Source organism: Macaca fascicularis, chromosome 1, assembly GCF_037993035.2.
Source record: "Macaca fascicularis isolate 582-1 chromosome 1, T2T-MFA8v1.1".
Classification (NCBI taxonomy): Eukaryota; Metazoa; Chordata; class Mammalia; order Primates; family Cercopithecidae; genus Macaca; species Macaca fascicularis.
The window spans coordinates 198,620,288-198,637,414 of record NC_088375.1 but is presented as its reverse complement, the minus strand read 5'-3'; the positions used below and the strand labels follow the sequence as shown (position 1 = coordinate 198,637,414).

The 17,127-nt window shown below is 44.5% G+C and overlaps 1 protein-coding gene across 9 annotated transcripts in view; it reads left to right on the top strand.

Moving 5' to 3' along the window:
* The window catches only part of THRAP3 (thyroid hormone receptor associated protein 3), a 106,576-nt gene that overhangs the window by 86,567 nt on the left and 2,882 nt on the right, over window positions 1-17,127 (top strand). For 4 of the 9 annotated variants that reach the window (XM_045374478.2, XM_045374480.2, XM_045374475.2 and 1 more), the window contains exons 4-11: window positions 1,269-2,171; window positions 3,950-4,654; window positions 6,276-6,448; window positions 7,134-7,245; window positions 8,364-8,448; window positions 11,045-11,232; window positions 15,567-15,765; window positions 16,234-16,377. In XM_045374478.2, coding sequence (XP_045230413.1) covers window positions 1,269-2,171; window positions 3,950-4,654; window positions 6,276-6,448; window positions 7,134-7,245; window positions 8,364-8,448; window positions 11,045-11,232; window positions 15,567-15,765; window positions 16,234-16,377 — 2,509 coding nt within the window. Of the gene's footprint in view, window positions 1-1,268; window positions 2,172-2,377; window positions 2,773-3,949; window positions 4,655-6,275; window positions 6,449-7,133; window positions 7,246-8,363; window positions 8,449-8,562; window positions 8,755-11,044; window positions 11,233-15,566; window positions 15,766-16,233; window positions 16,378-17,127 lie in introns of those variants that run through there. The other 5 variants (XM_074011950.1, XM_045374481.2, XM_074011958.1 and 2 more) reach the window with 4 other exon arrangements.

The following is a 17,127-nucleotide window of genomic DNA, read 5'->3' as shown; positions in this document are numbered from 1 at the left end:
GGAGAATGGCGTAAATCCGGGAGGCGGAGCTTGCAGTGAGCCGAGATCCGGCCACTGCACTCCAGCCTGGGCGACAGAGCGAGACTCCGCCTCAAAAAAAAAAAAAAAAAAAAAAAAAAAAAAAAAAAGAAAATACTATTTGAAATAGTTTTCTAGTAAATTTTACTTATTTCTAGCCAGCTGCTTAGGAGTAATTTTTTAATGTTAATGATCTATATCATAGTAGATGGAAAAAGTGGATCCAAGAACCCCAGTGGATTTTTACACCAACATACGTAATTTTTGGCTTTTTGATGGAAACAAAGTTCCTCATCGTTGACAAGCCTGATGCTCAGGAATGAACAGTTTTTTTTTTTTTTTTTACCAAGTTAGGTTACTATCAAGTGCCTGTGGTTCTGGAAATTCACCTTGCTCTACCAGAGTTCTATATTGTTAACTGGAGAAGAACACAACACTAGCCTTCTGTGCACACCGGGGTGGTGGGGGGTTTTTTAGTTCCTCTTTGCTAACTTCATGTGTCCTTGGGTACCTTATGGTCAGATAGTGCCCTCTTGTGGCACCTATGTAAGATCATGTACTCAGCCACAGAAATATGGCCTAAGTAGTGAGACCATTTCCAGGTCCCCAATTTAAAAAAACAATATTGTATGTTTTGTTTATGTGATTTTAGTAAGTTCTTTTAAGCTTTGAGCAGATGCATTCTCCAAGTTTTCTTTGGTGTATACGTGTTGTAACTACACTTTTACGATCCCAAGCCTTAGTGGTATCTTAAGAAATTCGTCACGCACAAAACGGAGAGCTGACTAGGACAGGGTGTGAAGTGTTGCCACAGTGTGGGTAGGGGTCAGAGTACCTGTCTAGGTACCGCAGCTTGCAGTTTTTCTCTCATTTCCAATGACCTGCAGCCCTGTTAAAATCCCTGTGCCTGTGAAACTGTAAGCTATTATTATGGTATATTAAAATGGTCTTTGTGTAGTTGACTACCTTAAGAAAATGTTGATAGTTTCTCAGTCACTGTAGAAGTACTCCTCCATTTTAAATGTGCTGCAATATGAAGTGACCTGTGTTTCAGTTGTTCAAATGATTCTTACCCATGTTTTTGTACTTAGTAAGGGCCATACGTAGTGGGATGAAATATTTGTGCCCTTGCTTTGAAAACAAAACTGAAAGTGAGTGACATAAGGGCAGGGATTTCAGAACAGATTTTTCTTGAATAAAAACACTTGTGTCAAAAATTCAAACATTTGTCTCTTTCCTTTCCATTCCAGTTCTAGGTCTCGTTCCAGATCATATTCTCCAGCTCATAACAGAGAAAGAAACCACCCAAGAGTATATCAGAATCGGGATTTCCGAGGTCACAACAGAGGCTATAGAAGGCCCTATTATTTCCGTGGGCGCAACAGAGGCTTTTATCCATGGGGCCAGTATAACCGAGGAGGCTATGGAAACTACCGCTCAAATTGGCAGAATTACCGGCAAGCATACAGTCCTCGTCGAGGCCGTTCAAGATCCCGGTCCCCAAAGAGAAGGTCCCCTTCACCAAGGTCCAGGAGCCATTCTAGAAACTCTGATAAGTCGTCTTCTGACCGGTCTAGGCGCTCCTCATCCTCCCGTTCTTCCTCCAACCATAGCCGAGTTGAATCTTCTAAGCGCAAGTCTGCAAAGGAGAAAAAGTCCTCTTCCAAGGATAGCCGGCCATCTCAGGCTGCCGGAGATAACCAGGGAGATGAGGCCAAGGATCAGACATTCTCTGGAGGCACCTCTCAAGATACAAAAGCATCTGAGAGCTCGAAGCCATGGCCAGATGCCACCTACGGCACTGGTTCTGCATCACGGGCCTCAGCAGTTTCTGAGCTGAGTCCTCGGGAGCGAAGCCCAGCTCTCAAAAGCCCCCTCCAGTCTGTGGTGGTGAGGCGGCGGTCACCCCGTCCTAGCCCCGTGCCAAAACCTAGTCCTCCACTTTCCAGCACATCCCAGATGGGCTCAGCTCTGCCAAGTGGTGCTGGGTATCAGTCTGGGACACACCAAGGTCAGTTCGACCATGGTTCTGGGTCCCTGAGTCCATCCAAAAAGAGCCCTGTGGGTAAAAGTCCACCATCCACTGGCTCCACATATGGCTCATCTCAGAAGGAGGAGAGTGCTGCTTCAGGAGGAGCAGCCTATACAAAGAGGCAAGTATCTCATTTCCCCTGCCTGGTTGTGTTTTTATCTCACTAGCTGGCAGTTTAATTGTAATGTGATCTAAGTTAGAGCTCTGATTAATGGTAAAAGGTAATCCCTATTTCCTAGACTTTTCATTAGTAAACATTAAAAGCATCACCCAAGGAAACCTTTAGGTTAACTCTAGCTTTCCTACCTTCCTGAATTTGTATTGCAGCATAAACTTTCTTTAGACTACTCTGCAATGATGTTTTCACATTTAAAATTTGCCTTGGATTCTACCAATGTAAGCCAAAGAACAGTAGAGATTTGTGGGTCAGCTATCAAAAAAAAGTATGGTCTTTGCCAAAATGAATGGCCATTGGAGCTCTTAGACCCTGTAGCACCCACCATCTACTATGTTCGATCTGCATCAGCCTATCATGGTGAAGAGCTGCACCCTCAATATCCTCCAGTTGAGGAGACTGGGCAGAATGGGAAAGGCCAAGGCTTAGTCCAGGAAGGCCTTGTTTTAAAACCACAAGGTGGGTGTATGTCCCAGTAGAAGCCAACACGGCTGCGTGTTAGGAGAGGACATGACAGTGCTTCCGTCTTTCTCCCCTGGGGGACACGGTGAGTTGGAACATGAATCTTTGTTTGTATGGTTGGATGGATTGGGATGGCAGAGAAGTTACAGGGAAGTTGCATTGGGACCAGGTTGTGGTCAAGAGGGACTAACCCAGCAAGTGGTTTCCCTTTTTTTTTTTCTTTTATCGTATTTAGCATATTTTTTGATCCCTTGATTCTTCTTGGCTGTATTAATACAACTTTGACTTGATTATTAGGCTTTCTGCATTAATGGTACAGATGAGACGTTTTGAATCTGTACTTGGCTTCAGTAAATCTGTTTTATTTATTTACATTTTTATTTCAGTAGGTTTTTGGGGGAATAAGTGGTGTTTGGTTACATGGATAAGTTTGTTAGTGGTGATTTCTGAGCAGTGTACCCATCACCCGAGCAGTGTACACTGTACCCAGTGTGTAGTTTTTTAATCTCTTGCCCTCTCCCATCCTTCTCCCTGAGTTCCCAAAGTTCATTGTATCATTCTTATGCCTTTGGGTCCTCATAGTCTAGCTCCCAAGTAAGTCTATTTTAAAGCATAAGTTTTGTTCCATGCCAGGACTGTGAATCTTTAGAAGAATTCAGCATGAGCTCTGTTTTTCCATAAGAAAGAGAATGATGATTTTTGCTGCTGTCACCCTCTCCCCCATTAACATGTATTTTGTTTTTATTTGTGTTCACAGTATATTTCATATTTAGATCTTCTAGGTGACTTGAAGCAAATTTGAAGTCTCTTTTTAGACTTGTATTTCCAAATGTGAGTTGTATAAAAGCAAAACAGTCCAAGGTGTTCTATGTTAACTTTGCTGAAAGCAGATTTTAAGTGACTGAGTGAAGGTTGGGTAAGACCTTAGTTATTTTTTGCCCTAGATCACATTACAGGTAAGTAGGTTTTTGTTTTTGTTTTTTAGTATTCTAAAAATAACTTTTGCTGTTCTCTTTGGTTGCTTTTGTAAGACACAACTCCATGGATCATGTATTTTTCTCTTAATTGCCAAGTTCATAGAACTGTGAATGGTAGTTTTTCAGAAATTACTAGGAAGTAACCACGTAGAAAGTCCTTTGTTAATACTGAAATCCATAAGACATATTTTTTCAGAGAATCAAAACCAAAAACAGTAAGGCACTATTTTAGAGCAAGTTGCTTAAGAAGCCTCTTGTGTGTCTCTCTTGTGTTTTTATAACTAGGTATCTAGAAGAGCAGAAGACAGAGAATGGAAAAGATAAGGAACAGAAACAAACAAATACCGATAAAGAAAAAATAAAAGAGAAAGGGAGCTTCTCTGACACAGGCTTGGGTGATGGAAAAATGAAATCTGATTCTTTTGCTCCCAAAACTGATTCCGAGAAGCCTTTTCGGGGCAGTCAGTCTCCCAAAAGGTATAAGCTCCGAGATGACTTTGAGAAGAAGATGGCTGACTTCCACAAGGAGGAGATGGATGATCAAGATAAGGACAAAGCTAAGGGAAGGAAGGAATCTGAGTTTGATGATGAACCCAAATATATGTCGAAAGTCATAGGTGCAAACAAAAACCAGGAGGAGGAGAAGTCAGGCAAATGGGAGGGCCTGGTATATGCACCTCCAGGGAAGGAAAAGCAGAGGAAAACAGAGGAGCTGGAGGAGGAGTCTTTCCCAGAGAGATCCAAAAAGGAGGATCGGGGCAAGAGAACCGAAGGTGGGCACAGGGGCTTTGTGCCTGAGAAGAATTTCCGAGTGACTGCTTACAAAGCAGTCCAGGAGAAAAGCTCATCACCTCCCCCAAGAAAGACCTCTGAGAGCCGAGACAAGCTGGGAGTGAAAGGAGATTTTCCCACGGGGAAGTCTTCCTTTTCCATTACTCGAGAGGCACAGGTCAATGTCCGGATGGACTCTTTTGATGAGGACCTTGCACGGTGAGATGTGCTTCTTCTTAATCCTCAGTGCTTTAGTGGCCTAAGTGGTGTCTCCTAGCCCTTCTCCCTGGGGACATTCTGTTGTGTTCCCCCTGCTGTCTTAAGCTTCAGTGATGATACTTTCATGTCCACCTGTGTTCACTAGAGAGTATGTGTCACGGAGTGATTGTGTGCTTTGAGGGGGACAGTATCCCTGGGGTGATGAAGTATCTCTTCAGTCCTTAGTGACTGGCTCACTCTCTGTTCATCACTACACCCCCAAGTCCAATACTGTTTCTTGTGTTTAACATAGCTTTGCCTGTGAAGCCATCCTGGATCCACTTCTTTGTTCCTAGCTGGGTCACCGAAGTCTATAGTATAGCCCTTCCCCATCAGATAACGTAGCAGTTTTATTTGTATTTTATTTTATTTTTGAGACAGTCTCTCTCTCTCTCTCCTTTTCTTTTTCTTTTTTTTTTTTTTTGAGATGGAGGTCTCGCTCTGTCACCCAGGCTGGAGTGCAGTGGTGCGATCTCCGCTTACCACAAGCTCCACCTCCCAGGTTCGTGCCATTCTCCTGCCGCAGCCTCCCAAGTAGCTGGGACCACAGGCGTCTGCCTCCACGCCTGGCTAATTTTTTGTATTTTTGTAGAGACAGGGTTTCACTGTGTTAGCCAGGATGGTCTCGATCTCCTGACCTCGTGATCCGCCCACCTTGGCCTCCCAAAGTGCTGGGATTACAGGCGTGAGCCACCGTACCTGGCCCAGAACCTCTCTCTCTCACCCAGGCTGGAGTGCAGCGGTGCACTGTCAACTCACTGCAACCTCTGCCTATCGGGTTCAAGCGATTCTCCTGCCTCAGCCTCCCAAGTAGCTGGGATTACACGCGCCTGCCACCACACCTGGCTAATTTTTGTATTTTTAGTAGAGGCTGGGTTACACCATGTTGGCCAGGCTGGTCTTGAACCCCTGAAGCCAGGTGATCTGTGTGCCTTAGCCTCCCAAAGTGCTGGGATTACAGGCATGAGCCACTGTGCCTGGCCACAATTTTAGAGTTAAGGAAGGCAGTACATCTACCGCCTGTCCCCTAAACTTTAGGAAAGAGTTGGGAGGCCAAGGCTAACTGGTTTTTTACTTGGTGTAAACTACTCAGCCAGCTGGAAGTCTATGGGAACAGCATTCCAGCCACACCCCACTGCCGCTTCATGACATCACCTCCCTGAATCAGGCCTTGGCTGGTCATGCTAGCTGATCTTTTTATTGATTGAGGTGGAGTCTCAAACTCGTGGGCTCAAGTGATGCTCCTGTCTCTGCCTCCCGAAGTGTTGAGATGACAGGTGTGAACCACTGCACCCAGCTGTAGTTGATCTTTTAAAATACTTTCTCATTTGTTGGGTGTGTTAAAACCAGCAGTGACTAAGGTTTAACACTTCACTCCACTTGAAGATTCCAGTAAAAAAGAAGAGAGAGAGTTTGGATATCCTTTTCCATAGTTATAGTGCATTGAGGTTACTTTCAACTTCGGTAGGAAGAAAAGAAGTTTATGGATAGATTTAAAACTCTTCAAAAAAATATTTTTATGGTTTTAATGTTCTTTCTGTATATCATGTTCTAATTGGGCCTCCCCGTATTTCTTTTTCAGACCCAGTGGCTTATTGGCTCAGGAACGCAAGCTTTGCCGAGATCTAGTCCATAGCAACAAAAAGGAACAGGAGTTTCGTTCCATTTTCCAACACATACAATCAGCTCAGTCTCAGCGTAGCCCCTCAGAACTGTTTGCCCAACATATAGTGACCATTGTTCACCATGTTAAAGGTGAGTCCAGACCCTGGCCTGCTTCAGGCTGGTGTTCCACACTTAGAAGAAGGATGAGTGGGTGGATAAGGAGTTTTGGGGGGCCCTGTATCTCATCTAAAGGGCCTTTGAAGCTAGGGGCTGGCTTGAAGGAAATTCTGTTCAGGAAGCAGTTTCCATGTTTTAATTGCAGAGCTTAGCATTTTGAAATGCTGGTAACCTGTGACCAAGAGAACAGATTAAAGCCAATAGCAAAATGACTTTTCTAGCATCTCTGTCTTCTCTCCTCTAAGTGATCTCTTACGGACCTTGTGGTGTGAATTTCTTCCCCCAAAGTATTCTGTCATCCCCCTGGGCAAATGGAGTTGGGCAGGTTAGGGAATGGCTAAGAGAAGTGATGGAGAAGCTGGGTTGGGCCAGTTGGCAGGTTCCATCTGAATATAAACTCAAGCAAGAGTTGGTGCTGTGTTTCTGAGGAGAATAAGCTTCAAGCTTCTCTGTCCTAAGACATGGGAGCTACAGTGGAAATCTAATGCCCAATATGGGACTGTGTTTGAACCAGCCATTTTTCCTTCCTCTTCTCAGTGTATTTGTTGTGTGGATTTAACTACTTTAGTTGCATCTCTGTGGTTACCGGTTCCTGCAAAAGAGTTAAAACATTGTGTCTGCCTTTGGTAACATACTGTGTTTCTTTTAATCCCAACAGAGCATCACTTTGGGTCCTCAGGAATGACATTACATGAACGCTTTACTAAATACCTAAAGAGAGGAACTGAGCAGGAGGCAGCCAAAAACAAGAAAAGCCCAGAGATACACAGGTAAGGACCTTGGCCTTATACTGGAGGTTGTAATAAAAGACTTTGTACCAGACATTAAACTCACCGTTTTAAATTCTGCTGCTAATGCACCTTTAATACAAAATTTACGGTAACATCCTTCAGACTCTAAGAGAGCTGTAGGCATTTATATTTTAGAGTGTACAGGACATGCTTTGGGACAACAGTCTCTCACATTGGGCCTGAGGAAAACAGCTCTCTTGACATAGATTAACTCCTGTATTACTGGGAGCTGGCAAATGTTAGCCTGAAATTACTGTGAGTAGGTAGAGTAAATGCTAGTTTCTTTTCTTTTCTTTACTTTTTTTTGAGGTAGAGTCTTGCTCTGCCACCGAGGCTGGAGTACAACCAGGCTCCCTGCAACCTCTGCCTCCCAGGTTCAAGCAATTCTCATGCCTCAGCCTCCCAAGTACCTGGGATTACAGACGTGCGCCACCATGCCCAGCTAATTTTTATATTTTTAATAGAGACAGGGTTTCACCATGTTGGCCAGTCTGGTCTCGGATTCCCAACCTCAGGTGACCTGCCCGCCTCAGCCTCCCAAAGTGCTGGGATTACAGGCATGAGCCACTGTGCCCGGCCTAATGCTAATTTGTTTAGGCAAACCCATATATTAATATTTCATGGTAGTTTAGTCATGGATTAAATCATGGTAGTTGGATTCCTTTGGAAGAATTTGCCTGGGGGCTAGAGGCGGTAGCTTGTAGGATTGTCTCAAAGAATTTTAAAGCCCAGCAGGTTTAAAGACTATTCCATTTGGTTGTGGGAGTCAGTTCAGTGGATAGGGACTAGAAATAAAGTTGGCCTTACCTTTAAGGCTGTGGGTGAGTCCATCTTTCTGTGTGTAGCAAAACCGGGAGAGAACAAAAACCTCTAACTTGTGTCACACTTTGGGAACCTGGGACTCTGTGTGTGTGTGTGTGTATGCCTATGGGACAGTATAAGTATGTAAGTAAAGAGTAAAAGTAATACATATATAAGTCATGAAACATAAGGAAAAATAATGCCTGTGAATCTGTTACCCAACTTAGGAGCTAGAATATTACCAGTATCATGTTCACACAATGGAATACTATATTGTTTTGTATTTTCAATTTTAGGAGAATAGACATTTCCCCCAGTACATTCAGAAAACATGGTTTGGCTCATGATGAAATGAAAAGTCCCCGGGAACCTGGCTACAAGGTGAACTGTTGATTTGATCAGTAATTCCAACAAAATGAGTGCGTTGGGCATGAACTTGACAGAAATGTGTTTGTTTAAATTACTCTCTACTTAAGTTTGTGTTTTTCTTTTAAGGATGGGCATAATTCTAAAAATGAACTACAAAGGGTTAATTTTTATTAAATGTATCAACAACCTTTGTGAAGTGGTTAGAATATGGTAAATGACCCCAAAGTCTATTGAGGTGAGCTTGAGAAAAAAAAGAGAGGAGTTTTGGAACAAGTGCCCATGATGAGAGAAGAAACTTTTTGTGATATTTTTCTGCTTGTAAGTATTATCAAATCAACTGTATACATGCACTATTTCCAACCATGATTTCAGAAAGACATGCATGTCAGAGAAGAGTGAAATATTCATGTCTTAACTTAAGTAGACTGTTTTTAAACAGCTGGTCCAGTTTTTTTTCCTAACATTGTACCATATCTATCATCTGTCAATTACTGTTAAACATTACTTTGATGGCCCAGCTACATTTGCAGTGATGTGCACGTAAACACTGTTATTAAGAAGTTAAAGCTTGTATACAATTTTTTACTGTGAAATAACTAAATTGGGCTTTAAAAAATCTTAGTATTTATTGATCTTCATTCACATATACAGTTGACATTTAAAATTACAGATGGTTATTCCAATGCTGCTGAAACCTTTTCTAAAAAAAAATTTGTCTTGTTGGTTGAATGTGATGAGAGGCGCTCTTGGGCAGTCTCTCTTCTCTCCCACCCCTCTTTCCTCCTCCGAGTACCCCTTCTCCAGCTTGGCACTAGCCATGTAAAACCCAAGGTTTTCTTTAAAAGATCAGAAGATATCTTATCCTCCATGCCCTAAAAAGCCAACCCCTGGGAGCAGTGTTGCATTTGTCTTTTTGTCTTTTTTTGCTCATTGGAGGATGCAGAGGCCCAGTTCCCTCTGTTAGGAAACAAATTAAGTGATAAAACAATAAACGGCCGGGCAAGGTGGCTCAAACCTGTAATCCCAGCACTTAGGGAGGCTGAGGTGGGCGGATCACCTGAGGTCAGGAGTTTGAGACCAGCCTGACCTACATGGTGAAACCCCGTCTCTACTAAAAATACAAAATTAGCCGGGTGTGGTAGTGCATACCTGTAATCCCAGCTACCTGGGAGGCTGAGGCAGGAGAATCACTTGAACCCAGAAGGTGGAGGTTGCAATGAGCCGAGATTGCGCCACTGCACTCCAGCCAGGGCAACAATAGCGAAACTTTGTCTCAAAAAAAAAAAAAAAAAAACTATAAACCTACTTTCTGCCACTCCTGCTGTTAAACTTAATTTTTTAAAGTTTAGTAGTTCATGTATATAAATTGTTAATGCAGAGTGAACTGCTCATTTCTTCCTCCCTGAGTTACCTCCATGAGACAAATCTAGTGTGGGATGTCCTGGAACTACCATGCATCTTTGCCCCCACTGAGTTTCTCAAGAATTGTTGAAAGCCTTTGCTACAGTGGTCTGGGCAGGTGTGCTGTTGCTGCTGCAAAACATACCTTCGTAGCTGTACTGCTTAGGAAGCTAGCAGAGAAGTTTTTTCCTTCCTTCCCTCCTCCTTTCTTCCCTTCCTCCCTCCCTTCCTTTTTCTTTCTTTCTTTCCCACTTCCCCTTCCCCTTCCCCTTTCCTTCCCTTTCCTTTCACCTGGTAATACCAATTTATGAATTCCCTATAGTTTTTAATATTCCTTTTCTAGAGAAATTTCTCAGCATAACTCAGGGCTTTGAAGGCTGCTTAAGTCTTCCATTGTCCCTCTTTGGACTCAGTACTCAGAGATAATTCCAACTGGAGGATAAGCCATGCATGGATACTACAGTATAGGTAGGGGAAGGTGAGCATTTCTACTCTCAGTGGTGGCTAAGCCTGAGCCAGCCCAACCACCTACTTTTCCAGAGCTAATTTTAGCCTTCTCAACATTTTTATTTTATTTTATTTTATTTTATTTATTTATTTATTTATTTATTTATTTGAGAGAGAGAGAGTCTCGCTCTACTGGCCAGGATGGAGTGCAGTGGTGCGATCTCCGGCTCACTGCAACCTCCACCTCCTGGGTTTAAGCGATTCTTCTGCTTTAGCCTCCCTAGTAGCTGGGATTACAGGCACATGCCACCTTGCTTGGCTGATTTTTGTATTTTTAGTAGAGAACAGGGTTTTGGTTGTTGCCCTTGCTGGTCTCGAACTCCTGAAGTGATCTGCCTGCCTCAGCCTCCCAAAGTTCTGGAGTTACAGGCGTGAGCCACTGCCCCCAGCCAGCCTTCTCAACTTCTAAACTAGCCAGAGTCATTACTGGGCCAGAAAAGAAACAAAGTGAGATCAATGCATAGCATTTTCAGAAGGCCAGCATCATTGTTTTGGAGAACTGGCTTGGGTTCTGTGAGGGATCCTTATGGAGTAACTTCTGTGGGACATCCTGCATCCCTTCCAAGGTTGGGTGAGATGCCTCACATTTCCCAGTGCTTCCTCTGCACCCCTCCATTGGAGTAAAAACCACAGTTTGTGGGATGGTTGAGTTGATGGCTCTCAATCCCAGAAACCTTAATTTTGACTTATCTTTTGATAGGCTGAGGGAAAATACAAAGATGATCCTGTTGATCTCCGCCTTGATATTGAACGTCGTAAAAAACATAAGGAGAGAGATCTTAAACGAGGTAAATCGAGAGAATCAGTGGATTCCCGAGACTCCAGCCACTCGAGGGAAAGGTCAGCTGAGAAAACAGAGAAAACTCATAAAGGATCAAAGAAACAGAAGTACGTAAGCCCCTGTCACCCCTTTTAGACTCTTAAGTTTCTTGTCTGCCCCCTTTGGGCTGTACACCAGAACTTTCAAATCAGAGGAGTTTAGGGTTAGTAATTACAGCAACCTGTTTCTTCTTTTAATCCATGTAAATATCAATAGGGTCCCTAGTTTGAAAACAATTTCTGCATCAAAATAGTGTGATCTTTGTCCAAAGAAGGCTTCATGACAGAAGTTAATCTGTTAAATTGACCACAGGGATGTTGTGGAGAATCATTAGAATCATTAGGGAATTCCTTTTGCAGTTTTAGATGTGCCTTTTTTCATCACACATTTTCATGGGGAGGTTGTATTATAGAAATGGCCCAAAGTCATTGTCAAGTAATAACACTGTTTAGTCAAAGAAACAGGGTGGAACTAGATAGGACATGATTGTTGATCTTAAGTGCCTTTTAAACTAGTTTTACAGACAGTTCCAGGAGAGGTGTTCCAGGTACTCCTTAAACAAAGGTGGCATTGTTGAACTTTGTGGGGCAACATTCATGCCTATGTCCTGATGTTTCTGTTTATGTTTTTGAATGTTCCATGACTTTTAATCATGTGTCACAAAAAGTAGCACACTTGAAGCCCCATACCTTCTGGTAAGAAGCAACACTTCTGCTGATTCTGAACTTCAGCTGGCAAGCTTTTATTTTTTTGAGACGGAGACTCACTCTGTTGCCTGGGCTAGAGTGCAACTTCCGCCTCCCTGGTTCAAGTGATTCTCCTGCCTCAGCCTCCTGAGTAGCTGGGATTACAGGTGCCCACCACCACACCCAGCTAATTTTTTGTATTTAGAGATGGAGTTTCACCATGTTGGCCAGGCTGGTCTTGAACTCCTGACCTCACTATTCACCCACCTTGGCCTCACAAAGTGCTGGGATTACAGGTGTGAGCCACTGTGCCCGGCTGTGTTTTTGTATCAATTTTCTGATAACCCCTTGAGATAAGTTGAACAGTTGGTGTGATGCCCATTTTGCCCATTTGAAAGATAAGCCAAGCTTAGAATGATGTGCCTTACGATTACAAGTATTGGGCGCGGGCCCAGTGGCTCATGCCTGTAATCCCAGCACTTTGGGAGGCCAAGGCAGGCAGATCATCTGGTCGGGAGTTCAAGACCAGCCTGGCCAATATCATGAAACCCTGTTTCTACTTAAAAAAAAAAATTAGCTGGGCATGGTGTTGCGCGCCTGTAGTCCCAGCTACTCCAGAGGCTGAGGCAGGAGAATCGCTTGAACCTGGGAGGCGGAGGTTGCAGTGAGCCGAGATCTCACCACTGCACTCCAGCCTGGGTGACAGAGGAGACTTCATCTCACCAAAAAAAAAACATCACAATTATCAGCTGACCGCAAACACAGATCTTTTTGTTCTACTTTGTCTCTCATTCCAGTGTGTTACTTATGCATTAGGAGCCTTGGCAGCTTTCAGGGCTGCCCATAGATAAAGAACCTGCGAATCCTCAGCAGGGAATGGAAGTAGTAGTACAGTAGTGCCTGGGCCGCCACTTAGAAGTGGAACATGAACCCCTCAAGCATTTCAGAGTTGAGTCTGGATAACTAACTCTTGATTTCCTCTCCCTGGAACACATGCCTACCTCTGACTTGCTATGTGACTTTGAACGAGTCCCCTGCAAACCCCGGTATTCTGTGATTTTTTTTTTTTCTCCGAGACAGAGTCTCACTCTGTCGCCCAAGCTGTAGTGCAGTGGCGTGATCTCGGCTCACTGCAAGCTCTGCCTCCTGGGTTCACACCATTCTCCTGCCTCAGCCTCCCGAGTAGCTGGAGCTACTGGTGCCCGCCACCACGCCCGGATAATTTTTTTTGCATTTTTAGTAGAGACGGAGTTTCACTGTGTGAGCCGGGATGGTCTCCATCTCCTGACCTCGTGATCCGCCTGTCTCGGCCTCCCAAAGTGGTGGGATTACAGGCATGAGCTACCACACCTGGCCCATTTTGAGATGGAGTCTTGCTCTGTCGCCCAGGCTGGAGTGCAGTGGCACAATTGTAGCTCATGGCATCCTTGAACTGCTGGGCTCAAGTGATCCTCCTGCCTCAGCCTTCCAAGTAGGCTGAACTAGGAGTACAGATATGCACCATGATGCCCGGCTAATTTTTAAAATTTTTTTTAAAGACAAGGGCTGGCTATGTTTCCCATGCTGGTCTTGAACTCTTGGCCTCAAGTGATTCCCACCCACCTCCTTGGCCTCCTGAAGCATTGGGATTACAGGCATGAGCTGCCACACCTGGCCCGTTTTGAGACAGGGTTTTGCTCTGTCACCCAGGCTGGAGTGCGGCGATGATATCACTGACCTACTGCAGCTTTGACCTTCTGGGCTCAAGTGATCCTCCCACCTCAACCTCCCAATCAGCTGGGACTACAGGTGTACACCATCATGCCTGGCTAATTGTGTATTTCTTACAGAGTTGAGGTTTTGCCATGTTGCCCAGGATGGTCTAGAACTCCTGGACTCAAGCAGTCTGCCTACCTTGGCCTCCCAAAGTGCTGGGATTACAGGCATGAGCCACTATGCCCAGCCAGAACTTTTTTTTATATAACTGAAGAATGACTTACCCAGGTCACACAGCTAATAAGAGACAGTGCTGGCCAGGTGTGGTGGCTTACGCCTATAATCCCAGCACTTTGGGAGGCCGAGGTGAACAGAGCATGAGGTCAGAAGATTGAGACCATCCTGGCCAACATGGTGAAACCCTGTCTCTACTAGAAATACAAAAAGTAGCCGGGCATGGTGGTGGGCGCCTGTAATTCCCACTACTCAGGAGGCTGAGGCAGGAGAATCGCTTAAACCCAGGAGGTGGAAGTTGCAGTGAGCCAAGATCGCAGCACTGCACTCCAGCCTGGAGATAGAGGGAGACTCTGTCTCAACAACAAAAAAAAGAAAGACAATGCTAAGACTCAAATTTGAGGCCTTTTGAGAGTTGTGTTTTTTTGTTTTTTTTTTTTTTCCCCTTAAGGTAGAGTCTTACTCTGTCGCTCAGGCTGGAGTGCAGTATGATCTCGGCTCACTGCAAACCTCTGCCTCCTGGGTTCAAGTGATTCTCCTGTCTCAGCCTCCCGAGTAGCTGGGATTACAGATGCTTGTCACCACATCCAGCTAATTTTTGTATTTTTAGTAGAGACGGGGTTTCGCCATGTTGGCCAGGCTGGTCTTGAACTCCTGACATTAAGTGATCCAGCCGCCTTGGCTTCCCAAAGTGCTGGGATTACAGGAGAGAGCCACTATGCCCGGCCAGAGAGTCTTATTTTTGAAAACCTCTTGAAATAGCACGGATGTTTAGTGGGGTCACAGTTGAAGTTATGTGAATCCTATGACAGTAACTTAGATTTCCCCTTTGTATGAGTAAGTATGTGTAGGTGAGGAGCAGGGAGCATGATACCTTTCATAATGGAAGACTGAGGGAGGGAAAGACAATGATAGGTTACTGACATTTGGCTGGCCCTGCTACTCCTCTACTCCTGGGATCCTGGCCTTGCTGCCCCCTAGAGGTATTCAGTAACCTCCACTATCACATGGCAGGGCTGGTACTGACCTTAGTACATAGACAGTGACTCATGGTACTAAGATAATTTGCCCTAGTCTGTAATTTCCCCCAGATGAAGGAAAGGGAAGGGACATAACTCTGGGAGAGTTAACGCCAGATCCTAGGCTTAGTGACACAACCTGTTTGAGCTCAGTGGGAGGTAATATGTGGAGTCGTCGTATAATTAGAGCTAGGTTAGAATCCGGGCTCTGCTTGGCTCTCTCACCTGAGCCTCCTACCTATAAAATGAGGGAAATAATACTGAGTCATATTGCCCTTTACTGCATGCCAGCTATGTTGGTATAAAGTGTTTAAACACATTGTTTATTTAGAGAACCCTATAAGACAGGTAGCATTCCTGTAAGAAATAAAAGTAATAGAAAGCACTAACCGATGATAATATACAGAGCTATTTATCTGGCCCAATACCAGATACTTCGGAGCTCTCAATATAGTGTTAATTTCCTTACCAATTCATGCCTGTATCTTAGACTGAGCTACTGGAGGCCATGGACTGTGTTTTGTTCCTGCTTCTGTGTATGTCATATGTTTATCACAGACTCAGATATAGATGTGTCACTGAACATGACTGACAGAATTGAGGGGAAGTATCTTGGGTTGGTAGGTTGGGGGTGAGCTGGTTTTATAAGGTTACTCATCATTAGTTTCTTCATCACAGGCACACTTTTGATTGTCCTGTGCTTATCCATGAGGCCCCAGCCAAGCAGTGTCCCCTAGAAGATGATTGATGGCTCTTCTCTTTTCACAGGAAGCATCGGAGAGCAAGAGACAGGTCCAGATCCTCCTCCTCTTCCTCCCAGTCATCTCACTCCTACAAAGCAGAAGAGTACACTGAAGAGACAGAGGAAAGAGAGGAGAGCACCACGGGCTTTGACAAATCAAGACTGGGGACCAAAGACTTTGTGGGTCCAAGTGAAAGAGGAGGTGGCAGAGCTCGAGGAACCTTTGTAAGACCCTCCCCTCTCCCCCTTTCTGTAAGCTCCTTGCTCCTACCAACTCTGATTATGTTTCATCAGAATACCAGTTTTGTTGCCTTTGACATAAGTAATCCAATCCAAAGACCCTGGAATCTTTGGTTCTCCTTCCCACATTTCCTGGCCTTTCCGTTTTTTGTTGCTTTTCTGTTCATAATCACTTAGCTAGAAAGCCTCTTACAGCTTCTGGTCTCAGAACTTCCCCCACTTACTTCGACTACTGCTGTTTATAGGGAGGCCCTTGGGGCAGGTTTGTCCTCTGTGTAGGCTACAGACTTGAAATGAGCAGAAAGGGAATGGCTGGAAACCAGCTGACCAGCATATGACTGGAAGACAGCTGTCTATTCCACACCAGAAAAGTGTTTGAACAGAAAGCAGGGGGGTTTGTTCCCCATTCCTGGCATGATCCTTTGTTCCTTTTTCCCTCATTTATTGCAATAGCAGTTTCGAGCCAGAGGAAGAGGCTGGGGCAGAGGCAACTACTCTGGGAACAATAACAACAACAGCAACAACGATTTTCAAAAAAGAAACCGGGAAGAGGAGTGGGACCCAGAGTACACACCCAAAAGCAAGAAGTATTACTTGGTATGTGTCTGGGGATAACCAGGAAGGGTCAGAGGGCCTTTGACACCCACAGTAGCTGATACCAGGCCTTAATTAGTTTGTCCAAAACTGCGATTAAATTTATGTGCAGGAATATTGCACTGGGGTGTGCTAACTGGATGGGTGTCCTCTAGAGAGGCAGTCCTGGTCTTCAAAGGGTTTATCATTGAAGATGTTTATGGTTTCCAAGATAAGCAAGAAGCATTGGTCTTGTCTTTTTAGTCTGTGAACTTGTTTTACTGCTCAACCACCACCCCACCCTCAGTCTCCCTCATTCCTGTGGATAGAGCCATAACCCTTCCCCAATGCTGCTGTTCCTCACTGCCACTCCTTCATGCAAGAATGACAAGAAAGACAGCTCAGGATCTCTTTGAGGAAAGGGATGTCTCTCCAAAATGAAATGCCACTGGGGCTTCTCTCATCTAAGCTGTTAATCATTCCCCTGCACTCTGGGCCTCCTTCAGATTAGAACTTTTATAGGCTGAAGTACCTGGCCTTGAGTGAGCACTCTTGGCCTTGGTATGTAACAGCAGGCGAAGATCCAGGCCGGTGTGAGTGTTATAACTAAGGTAAAGGAGCAGCTGAATCTCCATCACCTGCTAGAATGGCTGGAATGAATCTATATTGTCAGTTGGACAGCTAGGAAACAGGTATTGTGTTTCCTGTGCATGGCCACCATCCCTTTTCTAGGGTTGCTGCTGCTGGTAGCTGCTTTGAGGCTACTAGAGGACC